At 39.8% G+C, this 15,444-nt stretch overlaps 1 protein-coding gene across 1 annotated transcript in view; it reads left to right on the top strand.

The window, feature by feature from the left end:
* The first annotated feature begins 2,409 nt into the window (after window positions 1-2,409).
* The window catches only part of Cby (Chibby), a 58,135-nt gene continuing 45,100 nt past the window's right edge, over window positions 2,410-15,444 (top strand). Inside the window, exons 1-2 of the mRNA XM_068375598.1 lie at window positions 2,410-2,663; window positions 8,007-8,125. Of these exons, the coding sequence (XP_068231699.1) occupies window positions 2,477-2,663; window positions 8,007-8,125 (306 nt within the window). The 5' untranslated portion in view covers window positions 2,410-2,476. The remainder of the gene's footprint in view (window positions 2,664-8,006; window positions 8,126-15,444) is intronic.

Here is a 15,444-nt window from a genome sequence, read left to right as displayed (position 1 = left end):
CAGGAACAAATTTTTTAAGTTTTGTCACATTGACGTTGAATTCATAAAGAAAATACCGAATTAGCGCATGGAATCCTTGTCAATTGTGCGTCACGCCAGAGAAGATAAGAAATCACCTCAAGTCTAGAATAATTTCTTGTCCTCGTTGTTCTTCCAGAAGAAAATAAGAAAACTATGTTACGACCAATTTCGTTGATTTTCTTAATTGCTAAAATCTTTTGATATGACAAAAAGTCATTTTATGCATGTGAATGAATGGAGTTCTTTATAAAGACCAATATTCAGCTTTTTCAGCGTTTTAAAAGTTTAATCGGATTACGAAAGATATTTATATTTTCGACAGTAGCCAAAATTAAACTACATAGTTATGTGTGAGAGGTTCGATGTTCCAAATTCCAATACTAAATAGTTTTTTTATGTGGAACATTTTATTCCAAAAATGAAAAGATATAGTTTATGTACATAGTGTACCCAAAATCTAGTACAGTAATTTCGTTTGCGTCAGGCATTACAGTTTTTGAGGTGTCCACGGATGAGTATTATGTATATAGCAATTTGCTATATTCAAAACTGTTCTTATTCATTCAGTGTATGTGTATTTTCTTTATGTTCCTGTTTAGTGATAGCTTTCGTGAAGAGTGATCAAATTTACATGCCCTTTTTTGGTGATTTATTTTAAATATTCTTCACTTGTCATATTCGTTAATATTTTTTATTTTTTACTCGCCAAAAAAATATGTATATTTTGTTGATTGGTTTTGGACATTTGGCTTCGTTTCCATCGCATTGCCAATTTACCAAAAGTGGTAAAGAGTTGCCAGATTACGGGATAATCATATTAATGTATGAACATGTCTTGAAGATTTTGACGAGGTCTTTGGAATTATTTTGGCAGATATTGCATGCCCTCTGACAAAGATTACAAGAAAAAATAGACGACTCAATCATTAGAGTTGTTATCATTGTTAATCCTTTCTCCTTGCAAAGATCGATAGAAAAATAAATACAGTCGCAGTTTTTAGATATTTAGATATTGCACTACGATGAAGCCTGTTTGAAAAACTGTTTTACTACTGTACATACTTTACTTTACTCTAAGGGCTGCCTTTCCTGTCCTGTACAGCAGGGCAACCCTACACTCTACAGGACCTTAACTACGTAGTCTTTAGAATTATTTGACTGATGGTATGTGCGTCCTCTTAAAAATGGCAAGAAAAAAATTAGGCAGTAGAATTCCATATATCGATGAGGATTGGGTCACTAATCCCCTCCAAAAAAACTAGGGTAACAATATATTAGAGCAAAAGTGAATACCGGGCCGGTAAGTATGGTTAAAGACTATAAGTTGGGAGGTCGGTACTTTACTTGCAAGATCTGTTTGTCGTATACATTATTGGGTATTTTGGATATCACATGGCGTATTGTGTCAAATCCACACTATCGAGGCACTTAAAAACAAGAAAGTCTTGTTCTTGTTCTTGTTGTTGGGCGGAGGGATTTGCCTTTCCATCGGCACCTCCTTGGGTTTCTTCTTTATTCCAATTCTTTTATTTTCTTCTCTCTTTTTTTCACATTTGATAGATATATTCTTTTCTTTTCTCTATTCCTTCTTTCTTGAACAGCACGTTTCCTATTATCTTCTTCTTTTCGTCTTCATGTCTAGTGGGAGTTTGTTGTATAGTCTTGAGCCGCATGTTTAAATGCGAGTTTTAGCTCATTTTAAGATTTAATAAATATAATTTTAACATTATTTTAATTACTGTAATAAGAATGGTAAATTTTATTTTAAAATCCTTTGAAGCTATTAAATTTCTGAATATAAGAATCATCATTATGTAACTGGTTTTTAAGTTGCATCATCAGATACTGCAAAGTAATCAATTATGGAAAAAGGTTAGATTATATTTTAAATGTGAGTTTTAGCTCATTTTAAGATTTAATGAATATAATTTTAACATTATTTTAATTATTGTAATCAAAATGGTAAATTTTATCTTAAAAGCCCTCGGGCTTATAGCATCTTGCTTTTACAACTAGAGTTGTAGCTTGGCTAATAATAATAATAATAATAATAATAATAATAATAATAATAATAATAATAATAATAATAATAATAATAATAATAATAATAATAATAATAATAATAATAATAATAATAATAATAATTAGATTTCTGAATATAAGAATTACCACTTTATAATTGTGGAGGGTGGACATGAAAGAAAAAGGTTAGATTATATTTTAAATACAAGTGTTAGCTCATTTTAAGATTTAAAAAATATAATATAAATATTATTTTGATTACTGCAATCAAAATGGAAAGTTTTATCTTAAAATCCTTTGAAGCTATTAAATTTCCGAACATAAGAATTACCACTTTATAATTGTGGAGGGTGGACAGGAAAATTTGTAAACAAATTCCTGGCAAGCGAAGTCTGAAGTCGCAACAAATTCACCTGTTAAAAACATATCGACGATGCCTTTAAATTTATTTGGTCGTAACTTTTCCCCTGGAAGGGCACGTCCACGAAGGTCAGCGTCTCTCTCAAGCCTTAAAAGAGAATCTGAAAAGTCTGGAGGAGATTTGTCCAGTGATTTCAATAGGATAAAGCTAAATATTGGCGGTCAGAATGCGTCTTTCGAAGATGGAGAGTGGATTTCAGGTACAGTACCCTAAGTTAAGATTAAAGGTGTCTGGTTTCAGTTCCAGTTTCATCAGAGTAGATGATCAATATAACATCAGAACCCCCATAGTGAGGCCCATCCATAGTAGAGGCCTCTAAGTAAACAGCTTAAACTCACGGTCCCAGTCTGGGATCGATCTGCTGCTTGTATATTGGTATTATTATAGTTACGGTCGAGGAAACCTTTTCTAGTAAGAACCAACTTTTCTCGGTATTATTTTAGTGTATTACAGGACAGTGTAACCTAGGAAGTTCAAAACGGTTTTATTGTAGTGTATTACAGGGCGATGTAACCTAGGAAAACATCTACTTTTTCTTATAGAAAAAATTACGCTCTCATCGAAAATGACACTCGTTCCCGTCGCAAATGAATAGTTTCAGTAATATATATACATCTATATCCTCCGATAATGGGGGACCCCCAGTGGGAACTCGGGGTTTTGGGTGGGGAAAATATACTGGGGAATCGATATATAAATGTAAAACAAGCCTTTTCTTCTCTATTCATTACCTTCTTGAAATTATAATAACCGGAGGAAAATACAAAACAGTGTATCTGAATAAACTTTGGAGGCGCCGTTGCAAAGATTGTGTCATGAAAAAATACAGTAACCAGTGCTGCCAACGTCCGATGTAGATCAAATGTTATTTTGTGACCTGTCATACTACTAGGCTAGGTTAGGTGGGTTTGTTAGGTTCTGTGCCCTTTTTGTACTTTTTATATATTGGGTAAAACTTATACGGAGAAATTATTTAAAATTCGAATGGAAATATCTATCATTGCTATCGTTAGTAATGTCAGCGTACCGTAACTGTGTACCATACGTCAACGTTGGTAACACTGTGTATTATTGGTAACGTTGCTAATGTTATCGTTCGCAGTATATTCGTAAGAGAAGTGACACCGTCCAACTTAAAGTTAGCCGAATTGGTTGATCTGTTTGTTTCCGATTGAAATGAACAGCAAATTTGGTTAAATCACATTATTTACTATAGGCAAACATATATTTTCTGTTCGAAATCTCACCCTGTAATACAATAAAAAATTACCAAAAAAACTACTTTTTCTTATAGAAAAAATTACGCTCTTCGTAAATGAAACTCGTTCCCGTCGCAAATGAATAGTTTCAGAAATATATATATATATATATATATATATATATATATATATATATATATATATATATATATATATATATATATATATATATATATATATATATATCCGGCAATAATGGGGGACCCCCAGTGGGAGCTCGGGATTTTGGCTGAAGAAAACATACTGGGGAAACGGTAGATAATGATAGAACAAACCTTTTCTTCTCTTTACATTATGTTCTTTGATGTATAGTAAATCCATGGAAAAATGCACAAATCTATATCCTATACTACTGGTATATTTTTCATTTATTTGTTGACATTCTACGGGTCGGATGTATTCTCTCCCGTTCGTTCCTATGTACATACCAGTTTTAGATCTTCTGCGCATAAACCCTGCCCTCCTGCACATAAACACCGCCACCTTTAATTTTACCAATAGGATTACTGGTTCCCATATAACCTCTCCCCATTTTTCCCCGCGTTATTCAAGTATTTTTACCCACGACATTCAAGTATTCTACTTGACCTAACACAACTTTACCCTTCCTTTTATGTAATACCCACATGTACATATTACGTTTTACGCAAGGATTACTCATTTTCTTATAAACCCTCCTCATTTTTACCCACGTCATTCAAGTATTCTTCTTGAGCTGACCCTTCTAATACCGTACGTACCTATTCTTTTATGCAATACCCACATGGGTATATTGCGTTTTATTCTAACCAACACCGTATGTTTATGCATTACCCACATGCACATATTATTATTTTACCTTAGTTATTCAAGTATTCTATGAGTCTTGACCCCTCAAATAACTTCCCTGCTGCTACTAAGCATGGGTAACTACTACTATTACTTGTTTGTATAGGAAGTTCCATAATAGCACATGAAAGGAGTAGAATACACTCAAAGGCTTATCACAGACAAAGGCTTTACAGGGATAAAGGCCTAGGAAGGGACTGATGCGAGCACTTGAAGAGATAAGGAAAGGGGGAAGACAAATATTAAAACCCCTGGGGAAACTTTCCATACCGATGGGCACATGATTGGTTAACGGAAGCAGAATGGAGTCTACAAAGTAAACTTGAATGAACTTGCATGGGAAACTTGTTCAGAGCAAGTATTTATGTAAAAACTGGATGTGATAAAGTAATAAAAACTGGTATGAAGGAAAAATAGTAAGTTAAAATGAAGAGAATGATAAATATTATTGAATGGTAATAAATTGAAATGCGGCAATAAGGGAGAAAACGTTTGAAAGGGGTATGGAAACAAAGAGAAATATACAAGTGGGTATTGCATCAACGAAAAAGACCCTGATCGGACGGCCAAATAGCTTTTGCACAGGTATAGTTAGTTTAGCTTCAGGCAAACCGGACTGAGGAAGTTTGAGTTTCTCATTACTCTACTTACTGTCAACTGCATCAGCCAAAAGGGTTACCGTTTCCTTTGGACAATAAGTGACAAAGCCATCTGGTTTAAGTAAAGAAGAAACTGTTGCATCTACACTAAAGAGTGTAGATTTAAGGGTAGTCCATCACTTATGTTCCTGGATTGTACTAGCAAAGGTTTCTTTTATGGTTAAATTGTATTCCTTTTCAGTTGAATCATAAACTTTCTGAGTAAAAGTTCTAAACAGAGTATAGTTATTCGGAGTCAGATCGGATCTGTTACCCTTTCAAAGATTATAAGCTTCCTGCTTCTCCAAATAATCATGTCTACAATCGTCATTGAACCATGGTTTGTCCTTCACACAGTACCTTAGCACACAAGAAGCGATATGCCTGTCAATTATGTTGACTAGTTTCTCTTTTAAAGAGACAACAGGATCCACACTACTTTACAATTATGACCAATTCAAGCCCAAAAGATCACTGAAAATCCCATTCTAGTCTCTCCCCTCGATGCCACTATTCCAGCAATAGCGGAGTTTCTTGTGTATTTGCGGGAGGAAATGCGCCTTTCGGTCTCGGCAGTGAAAGGTTATCGCTCAGCCTTAAGCCTAGCCTTCAGGCTGAAAGGAATAGACATTTCCTTCTCGCTGGAACTTTCCTTACTCATACGAAGCTACGAGCTTACCTGCCCTCAGTCGGAAGTGAGACCTCCTCCATGGAACGTGGTTCGGGTCCTCAGGGCTCTGAAGAGACCCCTGTTCGAACCATTACGCCAGGCTTCTGACCAACACCTGACTTGGAGGACGGTATTCCTGCTCGCTCTGGCTTCGTCAAGCGGGTCAGTGAACTTCATGGTCTCTCATACGACATCGCCCATTCAAGGAGATGGGGGGAGGTAATGTTCAGGTTCGTCCCTGAGTTTGTTGCCAAGACTCGGAATCCTGGAGTGCCGGACCCACGGTTCGACTCCTTCAGGGCTACAAGTCTCCATTCCGTAACAGATAACCCAGATCATCTGCTACTTTGCCCAGTAAGATGTGTGAGACGTTATCTGAAGAGAACAGCTGCAGTCCGTCCCCGCGTGCAAGCTCTGTTTGTGAGCACGGGAAGGATGAAGAGGAGGGTCACCAAGAATACCATCTCAGCCTGGATTCGACGGACCATTCATCATGCCTTGAATCCAGACCCTCCTCCGTCAAGTCGCCCCAGGGCACATGATGTCAGGGGCATCGCCACGTCCCTGGCCTTAAAGAGAAACTTCTCTGTGATGCAGGTGCTACAAGCTTGGGTCTGGAAGCGTCAAACGACCTTCACAGCTCACTACCTGCAGGACGTGACCCACAGGAGCCTCGATACTTTTTCTATCGGCCCTGTGGTGGCTGCACAACAGCTGGTCTAACCTCAGGCTCCTTAATGGACAAGTAGCAGAAGGTTGAGGGCACTGTTACCCGGTTTTAGTCTGCGTGAATGAAAGAGTATGTCTGGCCCTTACTTCTTTCTTCATCCTCCCCTCTCTTGGGGAATGCAGCATCCTGGGTCTCTGCATAGTTGATCTCAAACCTCTGCAGGTAAACCATGCTTCCTTGTGTTCCTAGTATTAAGAATAATACTGTTGCGTCCCCCATACCCTGACGAGGTGGTATTCGGACGTCCTAGCCTAGAATTCCATATAAAGGACTTCAGGTCAACTTCCTAGGACGAGTCACACTTCATTTCTCCACACACAACTTATGTAGGCCGCACGTTCCTTGTGTAGCAAGAAACTTGTGAGGTGCAGGGACTCTTTTTCTCGAGTGCTGCTCACTCGGATTCTGAGTCCCCGGGTAAGCCACTCTTTTTCTCGAGTGCTGCTCACTCGGATTCTGAGTCCCCGGGTAAGCCAAAGCCAGTAAGGCTGGGGACTTTCCACCCTGCCTAAGGGTAAATCACCCTATGTAAATAGCGTGGTTTGTATTTCGGTCACGGAACAAATGACAAATTCGGAGATAATTTGTATTTTTCCTAACCATACAAACCTTAGCTATTTACACATATTTGCCCGCCAGCCCTGTCCCCCAAGACAAGTCCTACCTCTAAGTGAAGTGAGGCAGCTCACCGGTGTGTGGGGAGGGAGGGGTAGCTAGCTACCCCTCCCCTACCCCCGTGCTAACTAGCGCGGGGTAGTTTAACCCTCATTAAAATCTAATGGCTCGTCATTTCAGCTACGCCGAAAGTAAACCCTATGTAAATAGCTAAGGTTTGTATGGTTAGGAAAAATACAAATTATCTCCGAATTTGTCATATTTGGAAATAATTTGTATTTTTCCTAACCATACAAATCTGAAGCTCTTTACACATACTGACTTGTGATCACCTACCCCCAGGAAGTAATGCCTGCAATTACAAAGTGGCTTGTGTTGGCTAATGCATATGTGAGCGGGTTGGTAAGTCTACCTTCCACTAACCAGTGGAGGGGAGCAACACCTCGCTAAAAGTTTTACGGGTAGTTTTAGCTGTGTTTCTCTATAGTAAAGAGCTTCAGGTTTGTATGGTTAGGAAAAATATAAATTATATCCAAATTTGTCATGTTTAATTTATGGAAAATTGGGTAGATGAACAATAAGGCCAATATAGATTAATGGTTTTTGAGGAAACTTAAGCTGTTTCAGCTTAGAATAGTCTGTTTAATTCGGTGTTTTAAGGTCAATATTATAGTTATTTTTTATAACTATGATCTTTTCTGAAAGTTTTCATTAATAAGTTTGAAAAATAGACTCAAACTTCATCACTGGTCATTGTACACAATGTATGACTTTGGCAATCTTATTTTTTTTTTTTTTATAGATGACGGATCCAGAGGAAGAGTCAGTAGTCGTGAAGTAGCACGGTTACGGCAACAAAATCAAAATTTAACAGAAGAAAACAATCTTTTAAAATTGAAAGTGGAACTTCTCTTGGACTTGGTTAGTATTTATTTATTAAATCAAATTTGATATGATATACAGTATCACAGTCTTGATTGAAATTTTTATCATATGATAGTCTCAGAATTAGTCTTAGTTTTCATGTGAATACTGTAGATATGCATAAATCTTATTCTTTGCCTTAGTTTAGAGTAACACAATTAATAGCATTTATAAAAAAGAGAGAGAGGGATAGAGAATGTAGAAGGTATTATGGCTGTGGCTTAATTTTAAACACAAGACTTACTTGGTGGTTATATATATAGCTTACATCCCTGACGTCACGGCAGAAAATTCAAAACTTGCGCCAATCGCCGATTGGATAGCCAGGTGTGTTACATGCGCGCCTCTAGCAAGGTACCTAGACACCATTCCATGGGTCCTCATATCTTCCCTGCCGGCGCTAGCGGCGACATTGATTGGATATTCTCCACGCTCTTTTGGTGATTATTGCTGTCCCTTTGGTGAAGTATTATAATTCTGGTTTTATGACTCACTTGATTAGATTTTTGTTTGGATACTCTAGTTATATGTTTGGATATTGATATTTTGACCCTTGCTTGTTTTATGATCTCTCTATCAATTTTCGTAATGGCCACCCCCTCTGGAAGTTTTAGGGAGTGTGCTAGTGGGTGTAAGACCCGATTATCAAAGGCCTCCATTGATCCCCTTTCAATATGTGTTAAATGTAGAGGTAAAGTTTGTGAACTTGATTATAGGTGGAGCGAATGCCTTGTTTTATCGGATCATGAGTGGCTTGAATTCGATCGCTATATGTGAAAGTAAGCTAGAGATAGGGTAAGATGTAGTTCTCACTCTTCTAGAGATTTTTCCTCTTCTAATATCACTGAACCTATTCGTTCCCCTGTAGTGGTAGTTCCTGAACCCACTATGAGTACCGCTGATGAACCAACACTTAAAGATATGATGTTGGCTATACAGGCGTTGGGTGCGAAGGTAGAATCTATCGCTGCGGATAGAACGCAGTTAATGTCTGACATTAAGTAGCTGAAAAGTGAAAGAGCAAGAGGTGTATTGAGTGTTATTAGTGCTGTGGAGGGTGCAACTGCTCGGGCTTGTCGTTCTCCTAGTCCTAGACCTCTTCTAAGCTCCCCAACCCCTGGGAGAAGGAATGTCTAAAGACGAAAGGAAGCGAGAGGCTTTAGCTCCCGAGCAGGCGTTCCCTCGAGCGTTCCTGTTGACGTTTCCCAGGACGTTGGCCCTCACCGTAGGAAAGGTGAGGTTAAGGTGTTTTGTTCGCCATCAGATGATGATATTCCTAAAAGAGGCTGGCGTCAAGCGTCCAGACCTCTTAAGAGGAAATTTGACCAGCGTCCTTCCAGGACATCGCAAGCAGGCTGTAGTCATTGGAGCAGCCCTGAACACTTTCCTTCTACCAAAGAAAGTTCACCTTCTAAGCGTCCTGCCAGGACGTTAAATTCTGGAGAGGATCGTCTTGTTGTTGAACAGTTGTTTGATCCGGGCATGACCTCGATTCATGCTCCTCCGTCTCCTTCAGATTGGCTCTCACCTGCGGGACGCTCTAAGCGGTCGGTGAGCGGTGTAGAGAACGAACCTGCGATTAACGTTTCACAAGCAGATTCTAATTTTAATATGTTGCAAGAAATGCCGCAGAGGCCTTCATCATTCGTGACAAACTATCAGACTACGGAAGTTTCCTCTCTTAACACCAAGCGGCGCAAGGCAGCGATTTGGGAAACGCTTGCAAGTGTTCGGCGACGCGTAGCGTTCGATGTCCAGATGAACGTACTACACGTGAGGTTGAACGTCCTGCCTTCCAGGAAATCGAGCATCCTCCTAAACTAGGTGCTGTTCGTTCACTTGGTTGTGGCAGTGAGCGTCCTACTGCACATGCTTTTGAGCATGCAGCAAGGCGCGATGCCGAGCGTCCTCTTGAGCGTTCGTCTTTGGCTAGGCAGGACGTTGAGCGTCCTCCTGGTTGTAAAGTCGAACGTCCTCTAGGACGTGAGGTCGAGCATCCTCCAGGAAGGGAGCGTCCTCCAGGACGTGACGTCGAGCGTCCTCCTGTACACAATGTCGAACAGCAAGTTTCCAGACAGGACATTGAACAGGATACAGTACTTCTTAGCTCTGATCGCGTGGACCATGAGCGTCAATCTTTGTCAGAGGAAGAAGTTGATGAGCCTTTTGAGGAGTTATCTGAGGAGGAAGACACTAATTCTTTTCGTCCTTCAGTCGACATAGAGAAGCTCATGATGATCTTTCATGATGAATTTCCAGAGTCTTTTGTTCCCATTGCTCCGCGTTCGCCTCCATCGGAATTCACGCTTGGGAAGCCAAAGAAGAAGTCTCTGTTTATCAGAATGGTTTTGTCTCGTTCGTCAAAACGAGCACTGAAGTTGATGGGACACTGGATGGGATCCAAGAAGGACCAAGGGAAAGCGGCATTCGCGTTTCCCCCTACTAGATTGGCTTCTAGGTCCAGTGTATGGTACGATACGAGAGAAGTTCTCGGCTTGGGAGTTCCTGCCTCTGCCCAGGGAGACTTCTCAAGTCTGGTAGACTCTCCCCGTAGATCGGCCATGAGGAAGACCAAGATTCTGTGGTCCACCTCTGAATTGGACCATCTGCTCAAAGGTGTCTTTAGAGCCTTCGAGGTATTTAACTTCCTCGATTGGACTCTAGGGGCCTTGGGCAAGAAGGTTATCACGCTCAAAGAAGGGGACTCTTCTTGCTTAATCTATGTCATGTCCTGCATGGATAAGGCGTTGCGAGACGGGGCGAATGAGTTGGCAGCGATTTTTACAGCAGGCATCCTCAAGAAGAGACCCCAGTTGTGTTCATTTCTGTCTGTAGGGGTTACTCCCTTTCAGAAATCCGAATTATTGTTCGCTTCGCTGTCATCATCCCTTTTCCCACAGGATCTTATCAGGGAAATGAAATTTCTTCCGCTTTAACACAGAAGGCCACACAAGACCTAGTCTCGAAGACGGCAAGGAAAGTATTAGCCGCAAGCCTAAAGAAGTTGCTCCTTTTGCAAAGTTTTCCCAGCCCTTTCGGGGAAAGTCTTCCAATAAAGGCTCTAGATCAGATGGAAGGGGAACTAAGAAGAGAGGATCCAGGACAGGGCGAAGCAGAGTCTAACTGCCTTCGCCTTCAGGCAGTAGGAGCCAGACTTCACAACTTCTGGCAGGCATGGGAGAAGAGGGGTGCAGACCTTTGGTCAGTCCAACTTTTAAAGGAGGGTTACAAGATTCCCTTTATAAAGCAACCTCCTTTAATTTTAACCCCAGTGGATCTCTCTCTCAGGTACAGGGAAGAGTTAAAGAGGCAAGCATTACAGCTTCAAGTGTCTCTCTTGTTGGAGAAGGGGGCTATCAAAAGGCTACAGGACTGGCAGTCACCAGGGTTTTACAACTGCCTATTCCTGGTTCCCAAGAACTCGGGGAGATGGCGTCCAGTTTTGGATGTAAGTGCTCTCAATGACTTTATCCAAAAGACGAAGTTCTCGATGGAAACGTCGAAGTCAGTGCTTGCAGCAGTAAGGAAGGGCGACTGGACCTCCAGGACGCTTATTTCCACATCCCGATTCATCCAAAATTCAAGCATTTTCTGAGGCTCGTATTCCAGGGAGATGTTTTTCAGTTTCGAGCCCTGTGTTTCACCCTCATGCCGCCCCACAAATCTTTACAAAGCTTATGCTCAATGTGGCAAGGATTCTCCATTCAACAGGCATCAGAGCCTCCCTGTACTTAGACGATTGGCTTCTAAGAGCTCGATCTCAAGACCGCTGCCTGAAGGATCTTCAGACAACATTGAAGTTGACAGAAGAATTGGGTCTTCTGGTCAACAGGGACAAATCTTTTCTGACACCATCACAAGAGATTCTCTATTTAGGGATAGTGATTCGGAGTCGAGTTTTTCGGGCTTTTCCGTCTCCCTTAAGGATGGAACAAGCCATCCAGAAAGTACGTTCGTTTCTAGGAGAACAGAAGTGTTCTGCGAGGAGGTGGATGAGCCTGTTGGGAACCCTCTCCTCGTTAGAGCAGTTCGTCTTTCTGGGAAGACTGAACCTTCGACCTCTCCAATTTCACCTCAATTCTCACTGGAACAGGGAGAAGGATTTGGAGAAGGTATGTACTGTATTCCAATTATGGAGTCGATGAAACGTTGCCTTCAGTGGTGGAACGACCCGGTTAAGTTTCAGGAAGGTTTCTCATTAGATCTGAAGAGCCCAGACCTTGTGTTGTGTTCCGACGCCTCGGACTCGGGGTGGGGAGCAAGACTGGGCAAACTGGAAGTATCAGGATTGTGAACGGAGTTTCAAAAGTCCTTCCACATAAACCCTAGGAGCTGTTAGCAGTCCTTTTGGCCTTGAAGAGCTTCGAAGGGTCAGTCCGGAACAAGGTAATACAAGTCAATGCCGACAACACCACAGCATTGGCTTACATTGCCAAACAAGGAGGAACTCACTCGATTTCCCTTTACGAGACGGCGAGAAATATGCTCATCTGGGCAAAGGAAAGAAAGGTATTGTAACTCTGATTACCAGGTTCATCCAAGGGGAGAAGAATGTTTTGGCAGACAGTCTCAGCAGGAGAGGGCAAGTCCTATCCACAGAGTGGACTCTCCACATAGAAGTGTGCAAGAGTCTGTGGAAACTTTGGGATCGCCCTTGCATAGACTTCTTCGCGCCCTCAAAGACCAAGAGGCTAGAGACGTATTGCTCCCCAGTGCTAGATGTCGAAGCAGCACACACGGATGCGTTCCTGCTAGATTGGTCAAATCTAGATGTGTACGTTTTTCCGCCTTTCAAGATCCTGTACAAAGTCCTACAAAAGTTTGTGACAAGCGAAGGGACCAGAATGACATTAATAGCCCCCTTCTGGCCTTCAAGGGAATGGTTCACAGAGATACTGGAATGGATGGTGGACACTCCCAGAAGTCTCCCTTTGCGAGTAGATTTACTCGAACAACCCCACTTGGAAAGACACCATCAAAGTCTCCAAAATCTTCGACTAACTGCCTTCAGACTATGGAAAAACTCACAAAAGCTAGATGCTTTTCGAAGGAGGCAGCTAGAGCGATTGCAACATAAGGAATTTGCTACATCAACTGCGGGTGATGAGCATGTTGTTGGGACGTCTTCATTATATCCTCATCAGTCGTATCATCATAATCATCATCATTTGGTTCATCAATATCTGACCCAAATTCTGAATCGGATCAAAATAAAATGTCATCAATTTCTTCTAAAGATACTTGACGAGAAGTAGAGGCCATCTCACACCTATGAAAGAAAAGAAACAAAAATAATTCTTACGCCCAAAGTTAAAGGCAAAAACTGAAGAGACAAAGTCAGCTGACAGATAGAAGTACTGTAAAGCAATACTGAGTATTTTATCAATACGTAGTATAATATTACCATAATTTACAACTAAGCATGAAGATTACCTGGCTGTAAAACACCATTTGTTAATAAATTATAGCTTTATTAGCAACTTTTATCTCAATTATGTTGTAAAAAAATGAAAGGACCGTTAAGTAGCTAACACAGACTAAACGTCAGCAGACGAATGTAAACAAAGCTTCGTGTTTGAGACACGAAAAGTCTTTTCTCGTAAAATGTGTGTGTTATCTCGACTGTTATTCATTTAGTTAAGTAAATGTATATATTGATATCTGGAAACACCACTATCTCTCACATTTTGCACTTCGAATACTATGAAATACATTTGTAATCATTTAGTTGTCATGGCAACTGTTCATATCTAATGTAAACAAAAACTTTGAAAAGCATATTACAATAAATCTATGAATAGTATTGAATTGTATAGCAAAATACTTATACCACTATCATAAAACATACATATTTGTCATAATTTCATTTAGATATAATGTAGAAATAATAAAAACTTACCAAAATCACCAAGTGACTGGGAAAAGAAAGAGCAATTTCTACATTCAAATAAGCTGTTAAACCCTTTGTAGTCTCGTCAACCTATTTTCACTTTCACGATATTATCCCACTGATGTGACCATTCACTTTCACAGAATTACCTCACTGATTAACCTATCATGCATATTAGTATGATATCTCTTTCACATAATTATTGTCCGTCACTTTTTATCATTATATCCTTAATTCTTTTCCCAATTCCTTCCTAAATCCCTTTCGTAATGTATAGTATACTTTACTAAGCAGTACATTACGGTACTAATTTACAAACAAAAATTTCGGTAGTCTACACTATGATATCTGAAATGGATCACACCAATTTGTTGCGATCCATTTCTGATGTCTTAGTTTACAATGTAATTTGTAGTAGGCTATTTTATTGTTTGCTTTACGTAATATTAATACACCCAAAATTTAAAACAAAAGTTCATAAATGTTTTATTAATGCACAATTAACTATTTAAATAATCGTCATTCTCTAGAATGCAATAATGCTCCCGAAACTAAATCGAATATTGGAGAGAGAGAGAGAGAGAGAGAGAGAGAGAGAGAGAGAGAGAGAGAGAGAGAGAGAGAGAGAGTGGATGTGTGTGTAATTGAATGCAAAGTTTGTGTTTATGTAAAGGAAACAATTATTATCGAGATATTTAAGTTTTTAGTTTATAAAATAAGCTGTATTTCTATCTAAGAAAGTATAGATAACATACTGTGCAAGAGACAACACATAAGAAGTTATGTCATGTTTCAAGATTAGCAACGTAGGCTACGAGTTGTCTGAACGAAAACACACTGAACACTTACTGTAAGTACAGTTAAGCTGTACTGTAGTAATATTACTGTATATATATTACAGTAATATACACTACAGTATCAGCGAGTATGAGGTTACAGTACAGATATTACTAGATAGGAACAACTTTTGTTATACAGAACAGTAAAGAGGTGATGACGACTTGGTAGACTTTACCTGAGCACAATACTGTACTGTAACCTTACTGTGTCCAGTATGTAGTGGACATGTGTGCAAATGTACTGTACATATGATTATAAAATGTTATATAAACCAAATCAAAACTATATTAATCATCAGCTCTGGCATCCGCACGTGGCAAGGGGCAGTTACTTTTTTGGTTAGGAGTTAGCCAACCTAGTGCAGTATTTATTCGCAAAAATTCTCTTCGCACCTGTGTCTGCAACTTATCTATCGCGAAGAACGAGGCCTGACTGTAAATCATTGTTTTTCCTATCTAATATAACATTCTCTGATACAGTACTGTAGTGCATATTACTGTAATACAGTACAGTATATGTACTGTACAGTACTATCTCTACAGTACAGCTTAACTACAGTAAGTGTACGCTTTGACGACTCGCAATG

This window comes from Palaemon carinicauda, chromosome 6, assembly GCF_036898095.1.
Source record: "Palaemon carinicauda isolate YSFRI2023 chromosome 6, ASM3689809v2, whole genome shotgun sequence".
Lineage (NCBI taxonomy): Eukaryota > Metazoa > Arthropoda > Malacostraca > Decapoda > Palaemonidae > Palaemon > Palaemon carinicauda.
This window is presented reverse-complemented; position numbering and strand designations above follow the sequence as displayed.